Here is a 22877-nt window from a genome sequence, read left to right as displayed (position 1 = left end):
TAGATCACAGACCCATACGATAATCTTGCTACTTTACATAGCTTGCTATAAAACAAAAACGATTCCCGCCGTATTCTAAGCTTTGCCGCTGCGCTGTCCTGTCAGACAGCTATGAACTCAGTGAGCGGCGCGCACAGCGAATAGGGAGGGAGGCGAGTGCTGCAGTCGCAGGGGTTGCCAGGAAATGTAGTTCTCGCGTTTCCTCAGCATCCTTTGCTTAGGGGTTCCAAGGCCCACGGCAGCACCGCCGCTAGACTACAATCTCCAGGATGTAGCTGCTGGAGTCGCTTAGTGTTCTGCCTTTCAGATTCCCCGTCCACTCTTATGCCCTGACAACAGCACTAACTGAGGAATTTTGGGTCCGCGCTCAACCTACTGTTTGCTTTGTGCCAGTGCGAGGGGATCGGGTTTCCGGAGGGACGGTTCCTGTAAGGACTCACGCGCGCGACAGTTGAAGCTGCTTGAGCCGCCAGACAAGAAGAACGACTGCAGTGGGGTGACGGCCGGGGTGTGACATGTAGGAGAGGGTGCGTTGCTCCTGTTGTCTTCGGGATGGACGTGCCAGCGCTGGCCAAGAAGCTGGGTAATAGCGGTTGCTTTGGAAAAGCTGAAATATTATGCTTGAAACGTGTAGCCAGAATGGTCCAAGTTTTTTGTTGTTGTTTTTGAGCTTTGTGTATTAATTACGCTGTTAAAAGTACCCACAGCTTAGGCGATAACTTTTCAAAATGATTAAGCGTATTAAACCCAACACCAATTATTCCTCCCTGGATATAATAAAGGAATTTGCTTGATATTAGAGTTGATGAAGCACCCACAGAACCTGTCACTTACGATCTTCTGTGGTTTGTGTTAATCTTTCGCTTTAGATAACCTGTATTGTCTGAGGGTTTTTTTTTGGCAGGTTATTCTGCTGAGATTTTTAAACTTTTGTGCTTGATTGTAGCCCTATTGTTCTCCTTGGACCTTGCCACCCCAGTTGTAATTTAAGGCATTATTTGTAGACTGTTTCCTAACATAATTACAATATCTTTATTTTTTGTTAGGTCACCAGCTGGTAGAGATAAGAGAACGAACACTCAAGAATATTCTGTGCAAACTGGAGCATAATTTAATTTCAGATGCTGATCTTGCACAAGAAAAATTAATATTTGTACATCTCCTGGAATGGTTTAATTTTCCAATGGTGCCAATGAAAGAAGAGGTACTAAATTTGCTGAATACTTTGGTTAAAGTAAGTACATCTTCCAAAAGCTTTCAAGATTAATTAAGAAACATATACTGGTAGTTTAATTTTTAGAGAGACATCTAAAATTTATATAGACTGCTAGTGATAGATTTGTGACCCACATGGCTGTTAATTTTATTGTATTAAGGATATGTCTGTGTTTTGGAGGCCAACTGAGTTTCACTTATGGTGCTGAAACAGGCCCCAAATCCTTTCTCTGCCTAGGTTTGGCCAAACGGCTATGGCTTCAGCCAAAACTGACCATGTGTTTTTTGGTGGAAGCTGAAAATTTGTGCTTTGTCCTATTTGTTTTCTCTCTCCCTCCAAACAGGAGTTACCTTTCCCCCCTGCCCACCTATAGGTGCCCACCTTGGGCCTATTTTACAATTCTTGGTATCCTAGGAGTGTAGTCAGGGCAGGTGTGATCTCCTGTTGCTGGCTCTGCTCTCAAAATGGCTGCCATGACCGCTAGTGGTAACTTTGCAAGACTTCCGTAAGAGGTCATGCTGCAGCTATTTTGAGAGTAGAGCTAGCATGGATGGGCAAGAGAGACTGAGGATCATTCCTGCCCTGACAACACATCTAGACCACAAGGAATTATACGGTAGACTGGGGGGGGGGGGGGGGGGGGAAGGGGGGCTACTTTTTCCATTCTTTTTTTGTGTGTGTAATATGATTGCAAGTAATGCAGTTATGATCTTTCATAGTAGTTTATATGATAAATAGAGTGCTCCAAGTGCTTTTGATATAAAAGTTTAGCAAGAAATTTAAGTCTGTATTTGGGGTGATAAACATTTTAGGAATTAGCCTCTCTGAGGAGATATGACATCAGCTGTCACTCCAAATGTGGCACAGAGTCAGCCATTCTAAAAGCACTGTAGCTTTCTGAGGGGCATAATCGAACGTCGCTGGCCAAATAGATCGCCGGCGATCTATGTTGGCGGCGGCGCTACAGCTGACCGGAACCGTATTATCGAAAAAGATGGCTGGCCATCTTTTTTGTCGATTAATATGGTTTAGCCCGGCCAAATGCCGTGGAGTTCGCCGGGTTTGAGATGGCCGGGTTTGTTTTTCAGCGATAATGGGAAGTTATGTCGGCCATCTCAAACTCCGGCCAAATTCAAGGCATTTGGCCGTGGGAGGAGCCAGCATTTTTAGTGCACTGGGCCCCCCTGACATGCCAGGAGACCAACCAGCCACCCTAGGGGTCACTGTGGTGGACTTCAGAAAAGCTCCCACGTGCATAGCTCCCTTACTTTGGGAGCTGAGCCCCCCAAACCCACTACCCACAAATGTACTGCACCCACTAAAATTGCTCCAGGGACCTGCATTCAGCCTCTAGGACTTATTGCTGCTGTATAACTTTGGCACACCAGTTCACACCTGAAGACTAATCTCTCTGAAAAAGTCCTTTCATGAAATAACCACGTTTACTCACAGTTAAGTGCAGATCAGAGGTTGTGCCCCACTGGCAAAGAGTCCCCTGGTACTAAGATAAGCAGTAGGTCAGAGCTGGCACAATGGTGTACAATGCCCTCTTTCAGCACCATTTAAGTTAAGAACTATGTTTTCTAATGTGGGTAACACAGGAAAGGGAACTAAAACTGGCTTACAAAAATGGCCACTACCGCATGGACTACAACAGGAAACAAAAAAGGGCACACTCTGACCCAGTTAGCAGGGGGGAAAAGCACCATGGGAGTAGAGCCCAGTACCCTCCACCCACCACATTGCTAATGTGACTCTGCAGGGCACCTAACAGAAAAGGTGTCACACTCACCCGAGAGCCACATCACAACCAGGGAAAGGCTGTCGGAGGATACAACACATTCTGCTGTCATGGAGGTGGGTACGGCATTTGAGGCTGGCATACAGGCTGGCAAAAAAGGTTTTTAGTTTTATTTTTTTAGTATGAAGGGGGTTGGTGACCACTGGAGGAGTATGGGGAGGTCATCCCCCATTCCCTCCAGTGGTCATCTGGTCAGTTGGGGCACTTTTTTGAGGCTTGGTCGTGAAAATAAAAGGACCAAGTAAACCCGGCAAAATACTGCTTAACGCCGCTTTTTTTTTTCCATTATCGGCGAAAGCCGGCCATCTGGTAGCCCCGCCCATGTCCCGCCTTCGCTAATCTACCGACATGCCCCTTGAACTGTTGTCGGCGAAGCGACGGGAAAGCGGCGATACTGTCAAAAATGCTGCTTTCGATTATACCGATTTCGCCGCTTTTAAGAAATCTCCGGCCATCTCCCGATTTGTGTCGGAAGATGGCCGGCGATCAGTTTCGATTATAAGCTGGTTAGTATCTGTTTTCATTAGCCAAGGTCCATGTGTGCAGAGGCTATTTTGCTAGAAGGTAAAATATATGGTTTTTCATTATTTAAATTATTATATATATTCTGGCTTAGATACGATGTTGGTGATTCTAAAGAATTTCCAGGTTATGATGAAGGTGCAGGATTTTAGTCAAACTTATGGCGTGCAGAAGCTAGATTCTATGAGAGAGAATCCTGTACTGGCCAGCTTATAGCGTTGGTAGGGAAATATTACAATGAAATGAAGTTTATACATTAGAAAACAATCTGAAAAATATATTGTTCTTGATTGTAATTTTTATAGTCCTCGCATTCAGTAACATCCATGTACTTTTTTTTTTATTTTGGATTGTGCATCAGGCTGGCATAATTGTTGCAGTGTAGACCAGTGTCTGGACTTCGTTACCCTATTTTAGTAAGAATCTATATCATGCTTGTCCTTAATCAGTTTTATAGCTTAATACAAAACAGGAAACATGTCAATTCTACTTTTTCTTGTTACATTTGCCTAGTTTAGTTAAGCATAAAAAGCTAGTAATTGTGATTTTTTTTTTAAACACATTCTCACAGTGGTCTTGTTTCAGAAGATATTTAACTACATCTGCATTGAACCTAAATGTGCCAGACTTGTTGAGAATCCTTATTAAAATGGCTCTCCCATTTGTCAGCCAGTTTCTGGGACTGGAGGATAATCTCCTGTGGGTTTAGCAGGGGGGTTACTTAGTACAAGCTCCAACAATCCCCAGTTGGCCTCATGGGTTTATATTCACACAACCAAACTTTAGGTTTTGGTTTCAGCTTCGGCCGAAATCAGGTGATAAATTTTGGTTTCAGTCTTGATAGTTCTGTTTTTCCTCTTTCTTTCTTGTACGTAAACATTGCTAGTCATTCTAGATTAATAACAGGCTTAACAATACTTTGGGCAGGCTGAAGCACCTTCTTGGACTGAGCACCCAATGCCATTGTAGTCGAGGAATTTCTTGTCTGGTGCTATGTTCAAGTTTGCTATTAAAATATAATGTAAAATGGTTTGTGTTGTTGCTTTGGAAGCCAGTAGAATGATTACAAGTGTAGTAAATAATTTGGTAGTTCTATTATGGGTACCGATTTCTGCCTTTATCATGTTTTATTTTGTTTTATTTCTATTGATTTCCTTTACCATGAGCCTTTAGGAGGTGGGGGAAAGGCAGTAACATATACCCCTGGATTCTATAAATGAAGCCCAAATTTGGCCATCCAAAATTGCATGCAATCCTGAGGTCTGCACGCAAATAAATTAGTTAACAAGCTGTTAACGATCAGTTATTGATGTTAATTGGCTCTAATTTGATTTTACACACAGATCTGGCGATGTGTGATTCTATAAGGATCTGTGCCCAAATCCTTATGGACAGGTCAGGGGCATTCAAAGAATTACATGCAGTATTATAGAATTTAAGGGCAGCGTGTCCAAGTTGCACACCAGGATTTATACCGGAACGTCGTCCTGCCCAATGCTGGGCACTGAAATGCACGTTAAGCGCAATTCTGTAAAGAGCACTCAGCCCAGAGTGCACTTTATAGAATATTACTGAGTGTGCATTTTTCCTGGCGCCTAATATTCGGTGCCATTTACTGAATCCGGTGTAGGGGGAAGGGACCTGGGTCAAATCCTTTGGAAGGGTGACGAGAATGTATACCAATTCCAAATTTTGTAAAAAAGTTATAGCCTTGGACAGAAAAGCACTAAAGTAAGGTCAAGATAAATAATAGCTGTATATGTCACTGAGGTTCAATGTGGTGAACTTATTTTTTGTGTATTCTTGAGCTAGAATATGGAAAGGAGAGTAATTTTATCATTCCTACCCGCCTGCTCAAAAAAACAAAAATCCAAATCTAAAAACAGAACAATGTTTGTTTATTTACCCTTGCCTCACTAACTTTCAGGTGGCAGGTCTTGCACAGTTTATAACAGATGTAATAATTGAAAAGGCCCAAATTATTGAAACCCCAACAAAAAGTAAACTACACAGGTTTCCGTTGTTAATTCCACTGTAAAGTATTTAATTTTATATAAAGAATACTCAAAAACAGGAGTTTTTGAAACTTTTATGATAGGTCCTACGTAATGTTTTTAAGTATGTGGTATTTATGATCTAAATATTTCACTGGGATTACCTTTTGACAGTTTATAACAGGTCTTAATACCTTTTTGTTCTTTTTCTTATTTAAGCATCCTTCTGCAGCCCGATGGATGAATGAAATTGGTGCAGTGGAATTCTTTTCTCTTCTTCGACCTAACATAACACCAGATCTACAACCTATAGTTGATGAAATCTTGGATAGACTGTTTTTACTCCCTGCAGAAACCAATTTTGGGTTTCATGGTCGAACGCAGCCTTGGCCATCACACAGTACAGGTGATCTTCTACATTCTTAAAATCATAAAAAGTCCTATACCTTTTAGGTTAATCCTAATGTTCAATAGAATGTAGTTTCTGATGTTCTGAAAGAATTGCAATGGTTTAAACATTGTTTCAAATGAGAGACTCACAAAATTGGCCATAATACTGTGAAGTCTAGCCAGTGCCAAGGTATTCATGACCAAGGGTGTAAGTACCTCTTGCTGTTTAGTATCTGGAGGATCTAGAAACGTCCATCCTTCCTTTACTGACTCACTGTTGACATACTTGAGGCCCTTACCGTCCATAATTTGTACTTTGATTATAATCGGTGAAAATTGAGCTAGATTAAAAAAATAAAAACAAAGTAGCAATGAAACAAACCACCCTCACTCCCAGAACCTCAAGCTTGATTTACGTCTTCATCATAGTGTTTCAGAAAACACCACCACTGAGTGATAATGAAAAAGGCATTCATGCCTCTTAAAGCACAAATTCAAAAAAGTAATATTTGAAATATTTATTACAAAAAAAAAAGGGGGGGGGGGGACTAACTTCACTATAATAGATCTTTTCTATTTCTTCCAAACATACTTAGTTCTGTTTTGAGTTTTTTGATTATATATTTAATTAAATATAATTTTCTATTAAATATAATTTTCCGTTCTGCACTATCTGTGAAATTCTTGACAGATTACAAGTATATATACTTGGTCAGTTAGACATAAAACATATACTGGACATGATAAATCCTTAACAAAATACTAAAACAATATTTTGTAAAATACATCAATCATTTGCCATCCTATGTACAGTTATTGTATGTTAGATACGAGGAAGCTTAGAAAATATTAATTTAATTAATTGATTGATTTCTTCTGAACAGTTATGCTTTCAGATGTTTTCAAAAACTAGTATTTGTTCCAGTTTATGTGTAATGAGCTCCATAGTTAAGGTTGCATAACCTGAAAAGTAATGTGTCTTGGCTCCAAAAGGCTTATTGTGCGAAAGGATGGCACATCCAGAAGATTTTTATTCATAAGTACATAAGTAATGCCATACTAGGAAAAGACCAAAGGTCCATCGAGCCCAGCATCCTGTCTCCGACAGCGGCCAATCCAGGTCAAGGGCACCTGGCAAGCTACTCAAACGTACAAACATTTTATACAATTTATTCCCGAAATTGTGGATTTTCCCCAAGTCCATTTAGTAGCGGTCTATGAACTTGTCCTTTAGGAAACCGTCCAACCCCTGTTTAAACTCTGCCAAGGTAACCACCATGATTTGTTATACTGTAGGACGGTAGATCTTTGCTTCTACTTTATATTTTAGCAACAGGACCTTGAATTGTAGTCACCATAGTACAGGAAGTCAATGTAGTTTGTACAAAATTGGTGTGATATGTGCATACTTGGAACTTCACAATATTAACCTTGCTGCTGCATTTGTGCTACTTGCAATGCATGTAAAATAAATGCAGGTAATTCCAGAAACAAGGAATCTAAGTGTAGTATAATTTAAAATTCTTAAATGTAAGGTAATCATATAATCTGCTTAATTAGCCATAACTTAAAAAAAGGCATGATCTGGTGCGGGAGGTAATGGTGATGGTGCTGCTTGATAACAGTGATCATAATATGATCAGATTTGATATTAGCTTTGCAGTAAGTATAGACAGTGTATAGCCCCTCCCCTCTTGCCTCTAAAAGAGGGGGAGCTGAACAACTTCATAAGAGACTGAAAGAAAGCCCTTCTGGCAAAGGAAAAACACTTCAGAGTTCAGTTTTTCTCTTTTAAAATCTAAAATTTATTAGAGTAAATAAATGGTTACATTAAAAATTCTTTTATCTCAATGTTACAGAAAATTGAATTCTTACTTATGTCAGTTAAATTTCAGTGTAAGAAAAATAAAATCTCTCTCTGGTCTGCATTTCCCTGGAAGCTTATCAATAATCTGACTGCCACAAGATGTGCTTGTCAGATTACTGAAGCGTAATTTTATCCAATCACTTAATGCCTTATCTTTTCTCTCTTACTTATCTGGTATTCTTCATCTCTGATATCTAAGGTCACCTTCACATAATTCTGCTTCTTTGGTATTTTTCTCAATTATCCATCATTTGCCCGTTGCAACCTCCCTCCCTTGAATACTTATCACTCATAATTGTCCTTAAAAGCAAGAAGCCGGCAAAAGAATCGGTTGGACCGCTAGATGACCGAGGGGTAAAAGTGACGATCAGGGAAGACAAAGCCAAGGCAGAGAGATTAAATGAATTCTTTGCTTCGGTCTTCACCGTGGACGATTTGGGAGAGAGACTGGTGCCAGAAATGGTATTCAAAGCTGACAAGTCAGAGAAACTGAATGAAATCTCTATAAACCTGGAGGATGTAATGGGGCAATTTGACAAATTGAAGAGTAGCAAATCTCCTGGACTGAATGGTATTCATCCCAAAGTACTGATAGAATTGAAAAATGAACTTGCGGAACTATTGGTAGTAATATATAATTTATCTTTAAAATCGAGCGTGGTACCAGAAGATTGGAGGGTGGCCAAAGTAACGCCGATTTTTAAAAAAGGTTCCAGAGGAGATCTGGGAAATTATAGACCGATGAGCCTGATGTCGGTGCCGGGCAAAATGGTAGAGACTATTATAAAAGGCAAAATTACAGAGCATATTCAAAAGCATGGATTAATGAGACAAATCCAACATGGATTTAGTGAAGGGAAATCTTGCCTCACTAATCTATTACATTTCTTTGACTGGGTAAACAAACATGTGAATAAAGGTGAGCCGGTCGATATTGTGTATCTGGATTTTCAAAAGGCATTTGACAAAGTACCTCATGAAAGACTCTAGAGGAAATTGAAGAGTCATGGGATAGGAGGTAGCGTCCTAGTGTGGATTAAAAACTGGTTAAAAGATAGAAAACAGAGAGTAGGGTTAAATGGTCAGTATTCTCAATGGAGAAGGGTAGATAGTAGGGTTCCCCAGAGTCTGTGCTGGGACCGCTGCTTTTTAACATTTATAAATGATCTAGAGATGGGAGTAACTAGTGAGGTAATTACATTTCTTGATGACAAAAAGTTATTCAAAGTTGTTAAATCGCAAGAGGATTGTGAAAAATTACAGGAGGACCGCACGAGACTGGGCGACTGGGCATATAAATGGCAGATGACTTTTAATGTGAGCAAGTGCAATGTGATGCATGTAGGAAAGAGGAACCCGAATTATAGCTATGTAATGCAAGGTTCCACATTAGGAGTCACCGACCAGGAAAGAGATTTAGGTGTCATTGTTGATGATATGTTGAAACCCTCTGCTCATTGTGTGGTGCTAACAAAAGTAAAGGTATTAATAGGAAAGGAATGGAAAACAGAAATGAGGATGTTATAATGCCTTTGTATCGCTCCATGGTGCAACTGCACCTTGAATATTGTGTTCAGTTCTGGTCACCACATCTCAAAAAAGATAATTGGAAAAGGTACAGAGAAGGGTGACGAAAATGATAAAGGGGATGGAACGACTTCCCTATGAGGAAAGGCTGCAGCGGCTAGGGCTCTTCAGCTTGGAGAAAAGATGGCTGAGGGTAGATACGATAGAGGTCTATAAAATAATGAGTGGAGTGGAACAGGTGTCAATCATTTGTTTACTTTTTCCAAAAATAATCGAAGTAGGGGGCATGAAATGAAGCTACAAAGCAGTAAATTTAAAACTTAGAAAATTTTTCTTCGCTCAACGTGTAATTAAACTCTGGAATTAATTGCCAGAGAATGTAGTAAAAGCAGTTAGCTTAGCAGGATATAAAAAAGTTTGGAGGGCTTCCTAAAGGAAAATTTCATAGACCATTGTTAATATGGACTTGTGGAAAATCCACTGCTTATTTCTAGGATAAGCAGCATAAAATGTATTGTACTTTTTTGGAATCTTGTACTGTACTTGTGACCTAGATTGGCTACTCTTGGAAACAGGATGTTAGTCTTGATGAACCTTTGGTTTGTCTCAGTATGGCAATGCTTACTTATTTATATAACATGCCCCTTCCAGCTGTGTTCTTTGCCTTTTTATGAAGAAAAGAACCCAACTGGCCAGAGATGCTCAAATTCAAAATTGTCTTTGAGCACAGTCTGAAACCTCAGTTTTGGTGTCGGGAGTTGAATCAGTATCTGGAGCATCAGTCCGTGTGGCTGAGAGGCCTGTTTCAGACACTGGGAGTGGACTCGCATCGAGTGGTTCTCCACTTGCCTCGACGCCGGCTGCTGTGCAGGGCCTCCGGGATCTGACACCGAGGTGACTTGGGGATTAGGTGTCGTCCTTTGGACTGAGAAGCATCAATTACTTGCATCAGTCAAAGGTCAAGAAGCATCAACATCAATCCCCCTCGATGCATGGTGCCGAGAACTCTGTGACACCAAGAGATTTGGTCCCCAAGAAGTGTCTGCTGGGAGAACAGCTCCCTCTTAATACAAGAGATGCCGATGCGCGGTTCTCCTCGTAGCCAGGACCAGGCACCTGTCTCGACCCCGGCAGTTCAGCAGTCCATCTCTGAACTGGTACCCCAGCTTTTCCCAATGGCCTCTCTCGATGAGCGTATCTGGGCCATGCTCCCTGAGCTCTTGGTGGGTTTTTAAAGCAGTGTGTATTGGCATTTGGGGTGCTTGCACTCTCTGTGCCACTTCTTGTTGCCCCGCAAAGCCCTCGGCCCTCAGTGTCATGTGTAGCACTGTTATCGACATTGATGGGGGAAGTTTCACTGGAGTTGAGTTTGGGAACACACTCCTTGACGCTGTTCTCGAGGATATGGCTCCTCTGTTTCAAGGTAGGCTGTGACTTGGCCCTCCCATGAGGAGGTTTTTGCTGCACGGATGAGGAGCGCTCATGGGAGTTTGATGAAGGTCCTCAGAGGAGGAGTCCTATGGCATCCCATCTGACTCCCTCCCAGAGGAAAGGAGGAAGTCTCCACCAGAATGCCTTTCCTTCTCAGTTTTTTTTGTGGAAATGGTGGTTGGTATTCCCATTCGTTTGCAGACACCAAGCCCAAGGCTTAGATGTTCGAGGTCCTGGACTACAATTCTCCTAGAGAGGCTTGACGTTCCCTCTTCACCAGATCCTGAAAAATATTCAGGTGAAAAACTGGGAGTCCCCTTTGTTGGTCTCTGTCATGTCCAAGAAGATAGACACAATGTATAGGATCCAGTGTTCCCCGGGGTTTGACAAGCCTCAGTTGCCTCATTCTCTGGTTGTGGAATCCTTGCTCAAAAGATCCAGCAGTTCTAGAGACTGTGCTTTGGTGCCCCCTAGCAGAGAAGCTAGAACCCTGAATTATTTTCGGCCAAATATGTATCAGGTCTCTATGCACATCTCTTGTATTCAGTCAATCTTACCAGCTCTACACGATCCTGTACTTGCAGAACTTGGTGCGCAGTATGATTTGGTTGATTCTCTCCCACAGGACCGGGCGGAATCGCTTTGCCAGTTCGACAAGCAGCAGAAAGCATGGTGTCCAGAATCTCTGTCCAAAGTATAGTGATGCACAGACTGTCATGGCTGCGTGTCTCTGACTTGGACCCTGTGGTCCAGCAGAGATTGGTGGATGCCACATGCTGGGGAGATAACCTTTTTTGGAGACAAGTTGTAGGAGGTTGCTGACCTCTTCAAGAAACACATTGACACCGTTGACACTCTTTCCCATCGGACACCTTCTGCACCTTCCTCCTCATCTAGGAGGTTTTGGGGCAAGTCGAAGAGGGTTCCCTACTAATCTGAGACTTAGGTATGTCTTCTTGCCAACCTCAGCAGGCTCAGTGCCAGAACGCTTGTTCTTGTCAGCAATGTGTGCCTAAAGCCCAGCCAGCTCCTCTGTGAAAGACGGGGACGAGCTTTTGACTGACTTCAGCAGAGCATAGCTGCAGTAAAAGTAACCATCGAGGAGGACCTACCGGTCAGGGAGAGGCTGAATTTTTTTCTCAGATGGGTGGCTCCTTTATAACCTCCAATTAGTCCGTCATGGTTATGCCCTGCACTGGTGTCAACAACCACCAAAGTGCCCACCGAGAGCTTCTTACTTCCGCTCTCAGCAGAAGCAGGTACTTACAGAGGAACTCTCCACCCTTCTACAGGCCTATGCGGTCGAGCGTGTTCCACCAGGGGAAGAAGGGCTGGGATTCTATTTCCAGGTACATCCTTGTGCCCATGAAAACAGGGAGTGATATGCCTCATCCTAGACTTAAGGCCCTGAACAAATACCCCGTGAAAGAAAAGTTCAGGATGGTTTCCCTGGGCACCGGCACCCTTCTCCCCATGATTCAGGAAAACGATTGGCTGTGCTCTCTGGAATTAAAGGGAAAGGGAAATGAGACTTGATATACCACCTTTCTGAGGTTTTTGCAACTACATTCAAAGCGGCTTACATATATACAGGTACTTATTTTGTACCTGGGGCAATGGAGGGTTAAGTGACTTGCCCACAGTCATAAGGAGCTGTAGTGGGAATCGAACCCAGTTCCCTAGGATCAAAGTCCGCTGCACTAACCACTAGGCTACTCCATTCCGCTTACACTTACATCCTGATATTTCCAAGTCACAGGAAGTATCTTCAGTTTTGGCTGGGGACACATAACTTCAGTGCCGCATGTTGCCTTTTGGCCTCGCATCTGTTCCCAGGATTTTCACCATGTGACTTGCAGTAGTCACAACGTTGCTATACAGACTTGGACTCCATATGTTCCTCTACCAGGACGATTGGCTGGTAAAGAGCACATCGAAGGACGGTGCTCGAGATTCCATACAAAGAACTATTCAGGTGTTGGGAGCTACTAGGGTTAGCCCCAAGTCCCACCTCCATCCTGTTCATCGATTGGAGTTCATCGGAACCCTACTAGACATACAGCAGGCAGGGGATTTTTTTCCCTCTGCCATCGGCGGGCACACTTGTTGCTCTTGCCACTCAAGTCTGAGCCAACCAGCAGGTCACAGCTTGTAAGATGTTGAGATTGTTAGGCCATCTGGCCTCCACAATCATGCCACGCCCATTGCACGTCTTCATGTGAGAGTTGCCCAGTGGACCTTAGCTTCCCAGTGGTGCCAGACCTTGGGAAATCTAGCTGATGTCATCCGTGCAACACCAGAGTTGACTCGGTCTCTCTTTTGGTGGACGATTCAGTCCAATTTGACTGTAGTACTTCTGTTCCAAATTCCTGTGCCCCAGAAGGTGCTGATGATGGATGCATCCTGCCTGGGGTGTGGTGGTGGTGGGAGGCTCATATAGATGGGCTTCACACCCAGGGTGCTTGGTCTGCTCAGGAATCAGATCTTCAGATCAACCTCCTGGAGCTTCGGGCAATCTGGAATGCTCTAAAGGTTTCCAGAAATCGGCTGTCCACCCAAATTGTACTCATTCAAACAATCAAGTTGCAATGTACTACACCAAGAAGCACGGGGGTACCGAATCACGCCCACTGTTTCAGGAGGCTGTTCGGATGTGGCAGTGGGCACTCTAGAATGGGATGTTTCTTAAGGCCACTTACTCGGTGGGCTGGCCAACAGACTGAACAGGGTCATGCAACCGCACAAGTGGTCACTCAGTATGGGCGTTTCCTGCAAGATCTTCCTAGTGTGGGGCACTCCCTCTGTGGACCTCATTGCCACTCAGCCCAATCACAAAGTCCCTCGGTTCTGCTCCAGGTCCACGACAGACTAGTGCCGGATGCATTCCCCCTTCATTAGGAGACAGGTCTTTTGTATGCATATCTTCCCATCTCTCTTGAAGACTTTGTTAAAACTCAAGCAAGACCGAGGAACTATGATCCTGATCACTTCATGATGGCCCAGGCAAATCTGGTTCCCTCTTCTGGAGTTGTCCTCTGAAGAACCTTGGAGATTGGAGTGTTTTCTGACTCTCATCACGCGGAACGAGGGATCTCTTCTGCTTCCTAACCTTCACTCTCTGGCCCTCACAGCCTGGATGTTGAGAGTTTAGAATTTGCTTTCTTGCATCTTCCTGAGGTTGTTTCTGGATCTTCCTGGCTTCCATTAAAGATTACACAAAGAGATGTTACTCTTTCAAGTGGAGGAGGGTTGGCCCTAGATCCTCTTTCTTGCCCTACACAGACCCTGCTTGAATACCTTCTACACCTTTCTGAGTTTGGTCTCAAAACCAGCTCTATAAGGGTTCACTTCAGTGCAATTAGTGCTAACCATCGTCCTGTAAAGGAAAACCCATCTCTGGACAGCCTGTAGTTGTTCGCTTCATGAGAGGTTTGCTTTTCACAAAGCCCCCTGTCAAAACTCTGCCTGTGTCATGGGACCTCAATGTCGTGCTCACCCAGCTAATGAAAGCTCCTTTTGAGCGGCTGGATTCCTGTCATATGAAGTACTTGACCTGGGAGGTCCTGTTTTTCATCTCAGCCTGCAGGGCCAGTGAGCTTCAGGCCCTAGTAGCGGATGCACCTTACACTAAATTTCATCATAGGTCTAGAGGTCCACTTGTGCTTTTTTCTATGTACTTATGACAATGGCAGATCTTTATTGAGAAGACCCGACACAGGCTGTGTTTTGGTGATGAAACGCCTGCATCAGGGGTCTAACAAATTGCAAAAAAATTTATATGAAACAAATATAAAATGCACATGTGAAGAAACAGTGTATTTTAAGCATGTAAAATGTATTGGATATTTTCTTGCATTATGTTTGAACTGTATTTGTCCTATTTGGCCAGCAGATTGTGCATGTTTATGCCTAAAGCTGACTTTTCTCTTTCTTTTACTTACACACAGCTAATAGGAAGTTTCTGTAGTGATGCAACCAGTTTTTATTTGAAACTTCACTGTTCTGGGCTCTGATTGGCCTGGAGTTTTGAAAAATACCCAGTAGTGCTGTTGCTGTAGTCCTAGCCAGGAAGGAAAGAGAGACAGATCTCTTTGCTGAGGCTCTGTGAACAGTTTATTTTTTATTTTATTTATTGCATTTGCATCCCACATTATCCCACCTATTTGCAGGCTCAATGTGGCTTACATAGTTTTGATAACATTGTCATTGCAAGGTGACATATATTACTACTACTACTACTACTACTTAACATTTCTAAAGCGCTACTAAATTTATTATTGTGCAGAGGTTAGATAAGGATAGAAAGAAGAAGGAGAGGGGTGCTTAAGGTAGCTATAGTCGATGAGTTATCTTAATTGATTGGATTGTCGGGTGAATTATTGTTTCTATTAGTTCTCATTGTATGCCTTGCTGAAGAGATATGTCTTAAGAGATTTGCGAAAAATAGTTGTTTCGCTGATAGTTCTCAAGTCTGTAGGCAGTGCGTTCCACATTTGCGTGCCTAAATACGAGAATGTGGTCGCATGCTTCTGTTTGTACTTTAGTCCTTTACAACTGGGGAAGTGCAGGTCAAGAAATTTGCGGGATGATCTTGTGGCGTTTCTTGGAGGTAAGTCTACGAGGTTTAGCATGTAGATTGGGGTGTCTGAGTGAATGATTTTGTGCACAATCGTGCAGATCTTGAACCTAATGCGTTCCCTAAGTGGGAGCCAGTGAAGCTTCTCTCTCAGGGGTTTTGCATTTTCATATTTAGTTTTTCCAAATATGAGTCTGGTGGTAGTTATATGTCCTGACCTTCCCAGGTACGGTATAGACATTATATAGATATTTAGTTAGTGTTTTAATTGATTCATATTTCAGTTATCTGTTATTGTTTGCTATTTGCACATTTTTTGTTCATTATTCAATTTTTATGAGAATAAACAAAATTGTTCACTCTGATTGTCTGGACTGAAAAAGAATCCTGGTGGTTTGAGTGTTGGGTCTATGAGTGTGTTCTGGGAACTGTGGGACCAAGTAGTGTGACTTCAGTAACCTAGAAATCACTGGGGATAATTTGAGAGCGGGAGACATGCCTAGAGGCGGTTGTGACCCAGTAGGTGAGAGGAGGGTGCTAGTGTAGACCACAAGCGGCAGGTGCAGGCTGAACTGAGCGGTTTTGGAGATAGACCATCTAAGTGGCCGTAGGGTAACCCAGGCGGATGGCTAGGTGTTTCGTGGCAACACATAAAATATTAAAATAAAAGAACTATTAATGCATACTTTAAATATAAAATACATTTAAGAATTTTTGTAATGTCAAGTATTATATCTGATTAAGTCCCATTAGTTGTAAAACCATACATGAAAAAGTATACAAATGTCATATTTTCAGTAACAGACAGGAAAATATATATACATCAAATGTGTTTGTAATATGTATAATGATATTGCAGTAGGCAGCACTAAATTTGACAAGCTGACATGCAAAGTAGTGACATGCCACTTGCAAAAGATAGTGTTACCAGGTGAGATGGAAAGATAGATACAAAAAGCACTATGGGATTGAATTGGATTGAAACTAAATTTTAAACATCTAAACTGTGTAAAGCTAGAGTTATATCTCATGAATATAGAACTTCAATTGTGCTCGCATCAGAGTGTAAGTTCTGTAATTCTTATTTTCAGAGTACAATCCAGCAGATTTGCATATTCTATTATCCATACCAACTGTAGTTTTTTGCAGTAAGCTTGGATAATTTTCTCAATTCTGTATGGTTGGGGATGTTGTCTCTTGACAGCATTGTGCTCTGAATGTTTCTTTTGAATTTTATATGTTATTTTTATTATTATGTTTCCTCTCATTTTTTACTGAAAATGTGATTTTTGTGTACTTTTTCATGTATGGTTTTGCAACTAATGGGAATTAATCAGCTATAATACTTGATATTACAAAAATTCTTAAATGTATTTAATATATAAAGTATGCTTTCATAGTTTTAATATTTCATGTTTATTGTATTATATATTTGTTTTAATTAAAGTTTTTTGCAATTTGTTAGACCCCTGATGCAGGCATTTCATTGCCGAAACACGGCCCATGTCAGGTCTTCGCAATAAAGATCTGCCATTATCTTGTTCCCAGACGTCCACTTGTGCTTTTTCTGCTTTGATGGTTTGGTGTGCTTAGAACCCTCTTTTATTGGCTTCTGTACTAAATTTCATCATAACATAGTAGTTCTCTTTCCACATGAACCCTAAGTTCCTTCCTAAGGTTGTGTCGGAGTTCCATCTGAACCAGTCAATTGTTCTTCCAACATTCTTTCCCAAACCACGTGCCCATCCTGGCAAAAGTGCACTGCACACCTTGGACTGCAAGCAAGCATTGGCCTTTTATTTGGAGCGGACTAGGCCCCTACAGATACTCTACCCAGTTTTTTGTTTCTTTTGATGCCAATTTTTTGGGGTCTAGAATCCAACTCCACCCCCCATAGGCCTGTTCAGTTCCAGGCTGCGTTCTCACCCAGTAGTATATAGTTTCAGATTAATTATACCTATGGTGGTTTTTGGTAAGCCTGGTAGCTAGGGATTCCCACTTCTGAGAATATGGCCTGCTTGTCCTCGGAGAAAGTGAAGATACTTAACCTGTAGCAGGTATTCTCCGAGGACAGCAGGCCATTCGTTCTCACATACCCTCCTAGCGTTCCCTTGGGATTTCTCATGTGGCTATTGTACTGTACTGATGGTCTCGTGCTCTCGTGGTGGTCAGGAAGACACTCATGTATGCACGGTGGGACGCTGTGCGTGCTCTTAAAGCTCTAGTAGCTTGTTTAAGTTCCGCACCAGGCGATGTGAATGATGTGTTGCCTTCTGTCCTCGAAGAATAACTTCTACAGGTAAGTATCTTCGCATTATAGCATCAACTACTGATACCAATAATGGCTCCGTATCATATTTTGTCTGGAATCCAAATTAATGATTGTCTAGTAAGCTTTTTTTTTTTTTTGTTCAATTTAATCTTGAAGTTGTAGTAACATTAATTTCTCAGTATTCTGTGATTAAAAATGTTAAAGAAATTGGACTATAATTAATCACCAGCTAGTTGTGCATTCTCTCTCCTACAGTGGTCTAACTGATGCTCTTTTTAGATAGGCTGGAAAATGGCCCTCTGACATGGATGTATTTAGTAGTTTGGTTTCTACTGTTGCTATCTCATTTTTCATTGCTTAAAATACTGATACAGAGGAAGAATCAAGAGGACAGCATGTATTATTTTAACTTGCAATTGAATGAACTGGGTATAGAGGTTAATTTTGATGGGAGAAATAGGATTATCTTTTTAACCATACTTAAATGGTTTTTTTGTCTATTTGTTATTTTATAAGTTGATTGTAATCTACTAAGAACTTGAGAGTGGCAGACTACAAATATTTTTAAACAAACAAACATTCCTGGTTTCAGGGAATTCAAGTCGCTTGGCTTTTTCTTCTTAAATCTATTACTTTTCTCAGCAAATGAATGCTGGGTTGTGGTTGCTAGGGAAACCAGAAACTTTTGATTTTTATTAGGACCGTGTTACTGTAATAGGGCTTTTTTAAAATGAGTTTATCCTTGGGCAGTCTGAAAGCAATACCCATAACAGGTATTTGCATGGTCTATATCATTTTAAAATGCAATGCTTTAATTGACATCTTTTTTTCACCAGCGATAAATTATTGTTTGTTTTATAGTTTCAGTTCAAGACGATGTAGGCACTGGATATTTTCATCAAGGCAGCAGTACTTTGCATCAGAGAGAAATTCCATCCCAAAGATCAACTGGTATGTGCTATGCTGTAAAACCATGACCATGGATGCCTGTTGATTTATCTTCAGTATACTATGTAAAATGTGTAAAATTCCAGAAATGGGACTTTTGTGCTATACTTATTAGCATACAGTGAGACCACTAGCAGGGCTGGTGTTATACATACTGGGGCCCAGAGCAGAAATTTGGCAAGGAGCCCCAGTGCTCTTGGGCAGGCAGTGCCTTCCTCCACTTTGAGCAGGCTTGGAGCTGTTTGTCCTGTTTCTTCTCCCCTAATACTGGCTATGAGCTATAAAACATTATTAGTGATTAATTAGGATGTGAAATTTCTAGTGCATAAATGACTATATGGTGATCAAAAAATTAATGTTAACAAGTGATTTGCTGTTTGTGTGGTAGTGAGGGAGTAATAAGTCTCCCAAGATAAGATGAGGAAAAGCATACAGGAAGTGTGTCGGCCTGTGAAGTTGTACTCATAAGAAGAGATGCAGTGCTTGAGTGAAGCTTCCCCTATGGGCTCTCTTTCACATATGACGTTAAGTTACCATGTAGCATACAAAAAAAGATAATTAGAGAGCACATAAAGGGAAAAGAAGGATAGATTGTCAGTAAGGAAAGGAGAAAATCAGAGAGTATAAAGGGGGAGGGAAGGAGAATTGAATCAAAGGAGTAAGCAGAGGATAGATGAAGAAAATACAGAGGGTGAGAAGGGGGGAAGGGAGGTAAGGGAAGGAAAGAGAGAGAGCAAAAGGGACAAAAGCTGGGATTTAGAAGTTCCGTGGGGAGTAGGAGGTGGAATTCAGTGTGGAAGAGTGTAAACAAGAATTTGGTAAAAGCAGGCTCTTAATTCTGCATCACTTGCTTCTGAGAGTCTCCAAGAATGACTTTGTTCCTTTTCACCAGAGCTACAGTAGTCTTCTGGCCATTCCCACTAACATAGGAGTTCAAGGATATTAAGCCCTTCACTGGTACCTGGAGGATGAAGGGTTTGATTGAATTGCTCAGTAGTGTGCTCTGGGATGCAGTCTATCTATTGCCTGCATCCCAGTGCAGATTATACAGAATCTGCCACTTGGAGTAAGGTAGAAGTTGTTGCAAACTATGGGTTCTTCAGTTGTTGCATACGAATGGATGCTCAGGATTGTCAAAAGCTGATTATGGATTAACTAACAAATGGTAAAAAAATTACACAGTTTTTTTTTTTTGTGGGACTTTTTTTTTAATGTCCTTACATTTTTCTGTTGTAAGATGAAAATATAATATAGGGCAAAATAACAAACAATAACACTATTGGGGGGGGGGGGGGGGGGGGTGTATAAAAAATCAGAAAAAACCAAATCTTTTGTGAGGACAAATTTTCAGCAATTGGAAAGGTTTCTGAAGACCCATTATTTTTTTAAAGGCTTTTTAAAGGCTTATTTGGAGGATTGATATATTTTTCAATATTTAAATGACAGGGAGAGTTTTTTTTATGATGAAATTTGTTTTGTTGCTTGTTAACAGATGTAATTTTATATATGTTTTAATTGTTACCCTCTTTGGCATAAGGCGGAACACAAATATGAAATAAATAAATTATCCAACCAGACAATATATTCTCTTGCAGCAAAAAGCATTTATACATACCAGTATGATTTTTAACTATTTTAGCTGTGGTAACATCATACTCTTAATCAGTACATACTATAAGATGTAAGAATTGCCGTACTGGGCCAGAGCAGAGGTCCATGTAGCCTAGTATCTTGCTTCTAAGCCTGGTCACCAGTATTGGGCAAAATCCCAGGAGATAGCAATCTTTCCCCAGGCCTACCTCAATAACAGTTTATGGCCTTTTCCTCTAGGAATTTGTCTAAATCTTTTTTTAAACCCCAGTACTCTATTTGCGTTTTACTTCCTTCTCTGGCAGCGAGTTCCAGAGCTTAACTATGTGTTGAGTAAAAAACCACCATCTAAATTAGTGATAAATGTTGGTCATGAAGTCTTTACACGTTTAGGGGCATGTGTACTAAGGCACGCTATAGGAGTGTTAGCGTTTTTAATATGCATTAATGGTTGACGCACGTTAGCGTTTTAACACACATTAATGGTTGACGCGCGTTAAATGTTAATGTGCCCATAGGAATGTATTGGCGCGTTAGCATTTATCGCACCTTAACTTTAAAGGCATGTTAAAAATGATAACGCGCCTTAGTAAACATACCCTGTAGCAACTTGACCTGGCATCCAAATCATGCTAGGCTGCTCATTTTCAAAGCATATAGACTTACAAAGTTACATGGAGGCATATCTTCAAAACACTTAGACTTACAAGGTTATATGGAGGATGATGTCTAAGTTGGACTTTGGACATTTGCGCTAAACGTCCCAAATCCGAATAGGAAATATGGCCCTTTTTGAAAAAGCAAAATGTCTTTTTTCCATTTTTTTCAGAAAATGGCCACATGCTAGATGGTTTTGTTCTTTGTCTGTTTATCTTTTTGGCCCATTTTCGAAAGAAAAAAAATCCCATCCAAGTGCAAAACGCACAAAATCAAGCTATTGGGTTGTAGGAGGAGCCAGCAATCTTAGTAGACTGGACACACAGACATCCCAGGAGAGCAATGGGGCATCCCAGGAGAGCAATGGGACACTGCTGTGGACTTCACATAAAAGCTCTCAGGTACACATCTCACTGTACCCCTTTATCTTGTCTACTAAGCCCTCCAAAACCAACTGCTGGGAGGACTGCTTCTCTTCCATATGGGAGATGCCGATGCGTGGGTCTCCAAGCAGCCAGGACTACACCCGCTTCGACCCCACAAGCTAGCAGACTGCTTCTACACCGACGCTCCAGTTTTTCTTGATGTCGGCCCTCGTTGAGAGCCTTTGGGCCTTGCTCTCTGAGCTTTTGGCAGGGTTTATACAACAGAATATATAGGCATCTGGGGTGCTTGCACCTGCCATGCTTCTTGCTGCTGTCCCACAAGTGAAGTCTTTCATGCTGGTGCTGCTTGCTGCCTCAGTGTCGACTGCCACCCATGTTGGCACCCCCTCGACGTTGGTGAAGGAAGCTTTGCCAGAGTTGAGGCTGGAGCTGACACCTTGACGACCTTGTTGGGGACATAGTTCCTCTTCATCGAGGCAGGCTCAGTCTCAGCCCTCCCATGAGGAGGTCCTGGCTGACAGCGATGATCACTCATTGGAGTTGGAGGTGGATCTAAGGTACTTCTCGGAGGAGGAGTCTTATGGCATCCTATCTAATTCCCCCCCCCCCCCCCAGTAAGTACATAAGTATATAAGTGTTACCATACTGGGACAGACGAAGATTCTTTAAGCCCAGCGTCCTTAGTGGCCAATCCAGGTTACAAGTACTTGGCAAGATCCCAAATCAGTACAATATAGTTTATGCTGCTAATCCTAGAAATAAACAGTGGATTTTCCCCACATCCATGTTAATAATGGCTTATGAATTTTTAAAACCTCGCTAAGCTAACTGCTTTTACCACATTCTCTGGCAATGAATTCCAGAGTTTATTTACACAGGAAAGGAGAAAGTTTCCCTCCTGAGAGCTTTTCCTTCCCATCTTTTGTTAATGAAATGGCAAAGGCCATTTCAATTCCTTTGGAAGTTGAGAATGAGCCCAGGGCTAAGATGTTTGAGGTCCTGGCCTATGAGTTTTCTCCTAGAGTGGCTGTGTCAGTCCTGCTTCATGAGATCTTACAGGACATTCAAATGAAGAGCTAGGAGTCCCCTCTCTCGGTTCCTGTCCTTCCCAAAGAAGGTTGACACTGTGTACTGGATTCAGTCTTTCCATGGTTTGATATGCCTCAGTTGCTACCTTATTCCCTAGTGGTGGAATCTGTGCTCAAAAGGACCATGAGTTCTAGGGACTATGCTTCGGCACCCCCTGGCATAGAAGCTAGAACTCTGGATTCTTTTGGATGGAAGATGTATCAGGCCTCTGTTCACATCTCCCATATCCATTCGTATCAGCTGTACACGAGCCTGTAGTTGCAGTCCTTGATTCGTAGTATGTCTTATTTAGCAGAGTGTCTCCCACTGGAGCAGGCTGAATCTATTCGCCAGCTGGTCAAGCAGCAGAAGGCGTGTTGTAAGTTCTTGGCCAGGGGCGCCTATGATACTTTTGATGTAGCGTCCAGTATCTCTACTCAGAGTATAGTGATGTGAAGACTCATGGCTGTGTGTCTCTAACTTGGACCCAGCGGTCCAACAGAGGTTGGCGGATGCTACATGCCGGTGAGATAATCCTTTTTGGAGAGACGGTGTGGAGGAGGTCGCTGACCTCATGAAGAAGCACACTGATGCCATCGATACTCTCCCACTGGGTGTCTTCTGCAACTACC

General features: G+C 41.9%; 1 protein-coding gene across 1 annotated transcript in view; it reads left to right on the top strand.

Annotated features, from left to right (window-relative positions):
* Positions 1–489: 489 nt before the first annotated feature.
* The window catches only part of RTTN (rotatin), a 478682-nt gene continuing 456294 nt past the window's right edge, over positions 490–22877 (top strand). The window contains exons 1-4 of the mRNA XM_030212687.1: positions 490–583; positions 1047–1234; positions 5753–5939; positions 18458–18547. Coding sequence (XP_030068547.1) covers positions 553–583; positions 1047–1234; positions 5753–5939; positions 18458–18547 — 496 coding nt within the window. The 5' untranslated portion in view covers positions 490–552. The remainder of the gene's footprint in view (positions 584–1046; positions 1235–5752; positions 5940–18457; positions 18548–22877) is intronic.

Source organism: Microcaecilia unicolor, chromosome 1, assembly GCF_901765095.1.
Source record: "Microcaecilia unicolor chromosome 1, aMicUni1.1, whole genome shotgun sequence".
Lineage (NCBI taxonomy): Eukaryota > Metazoa > Chordata > Amphibia > Gymnophiona > Siphonopidae > Microcaecilia > Microcaecilia unicolor.
Note: the sequence above shows the minus strand (reverse complement) of the source record. Positions and strands in the feature narration are given on the sequence as shown.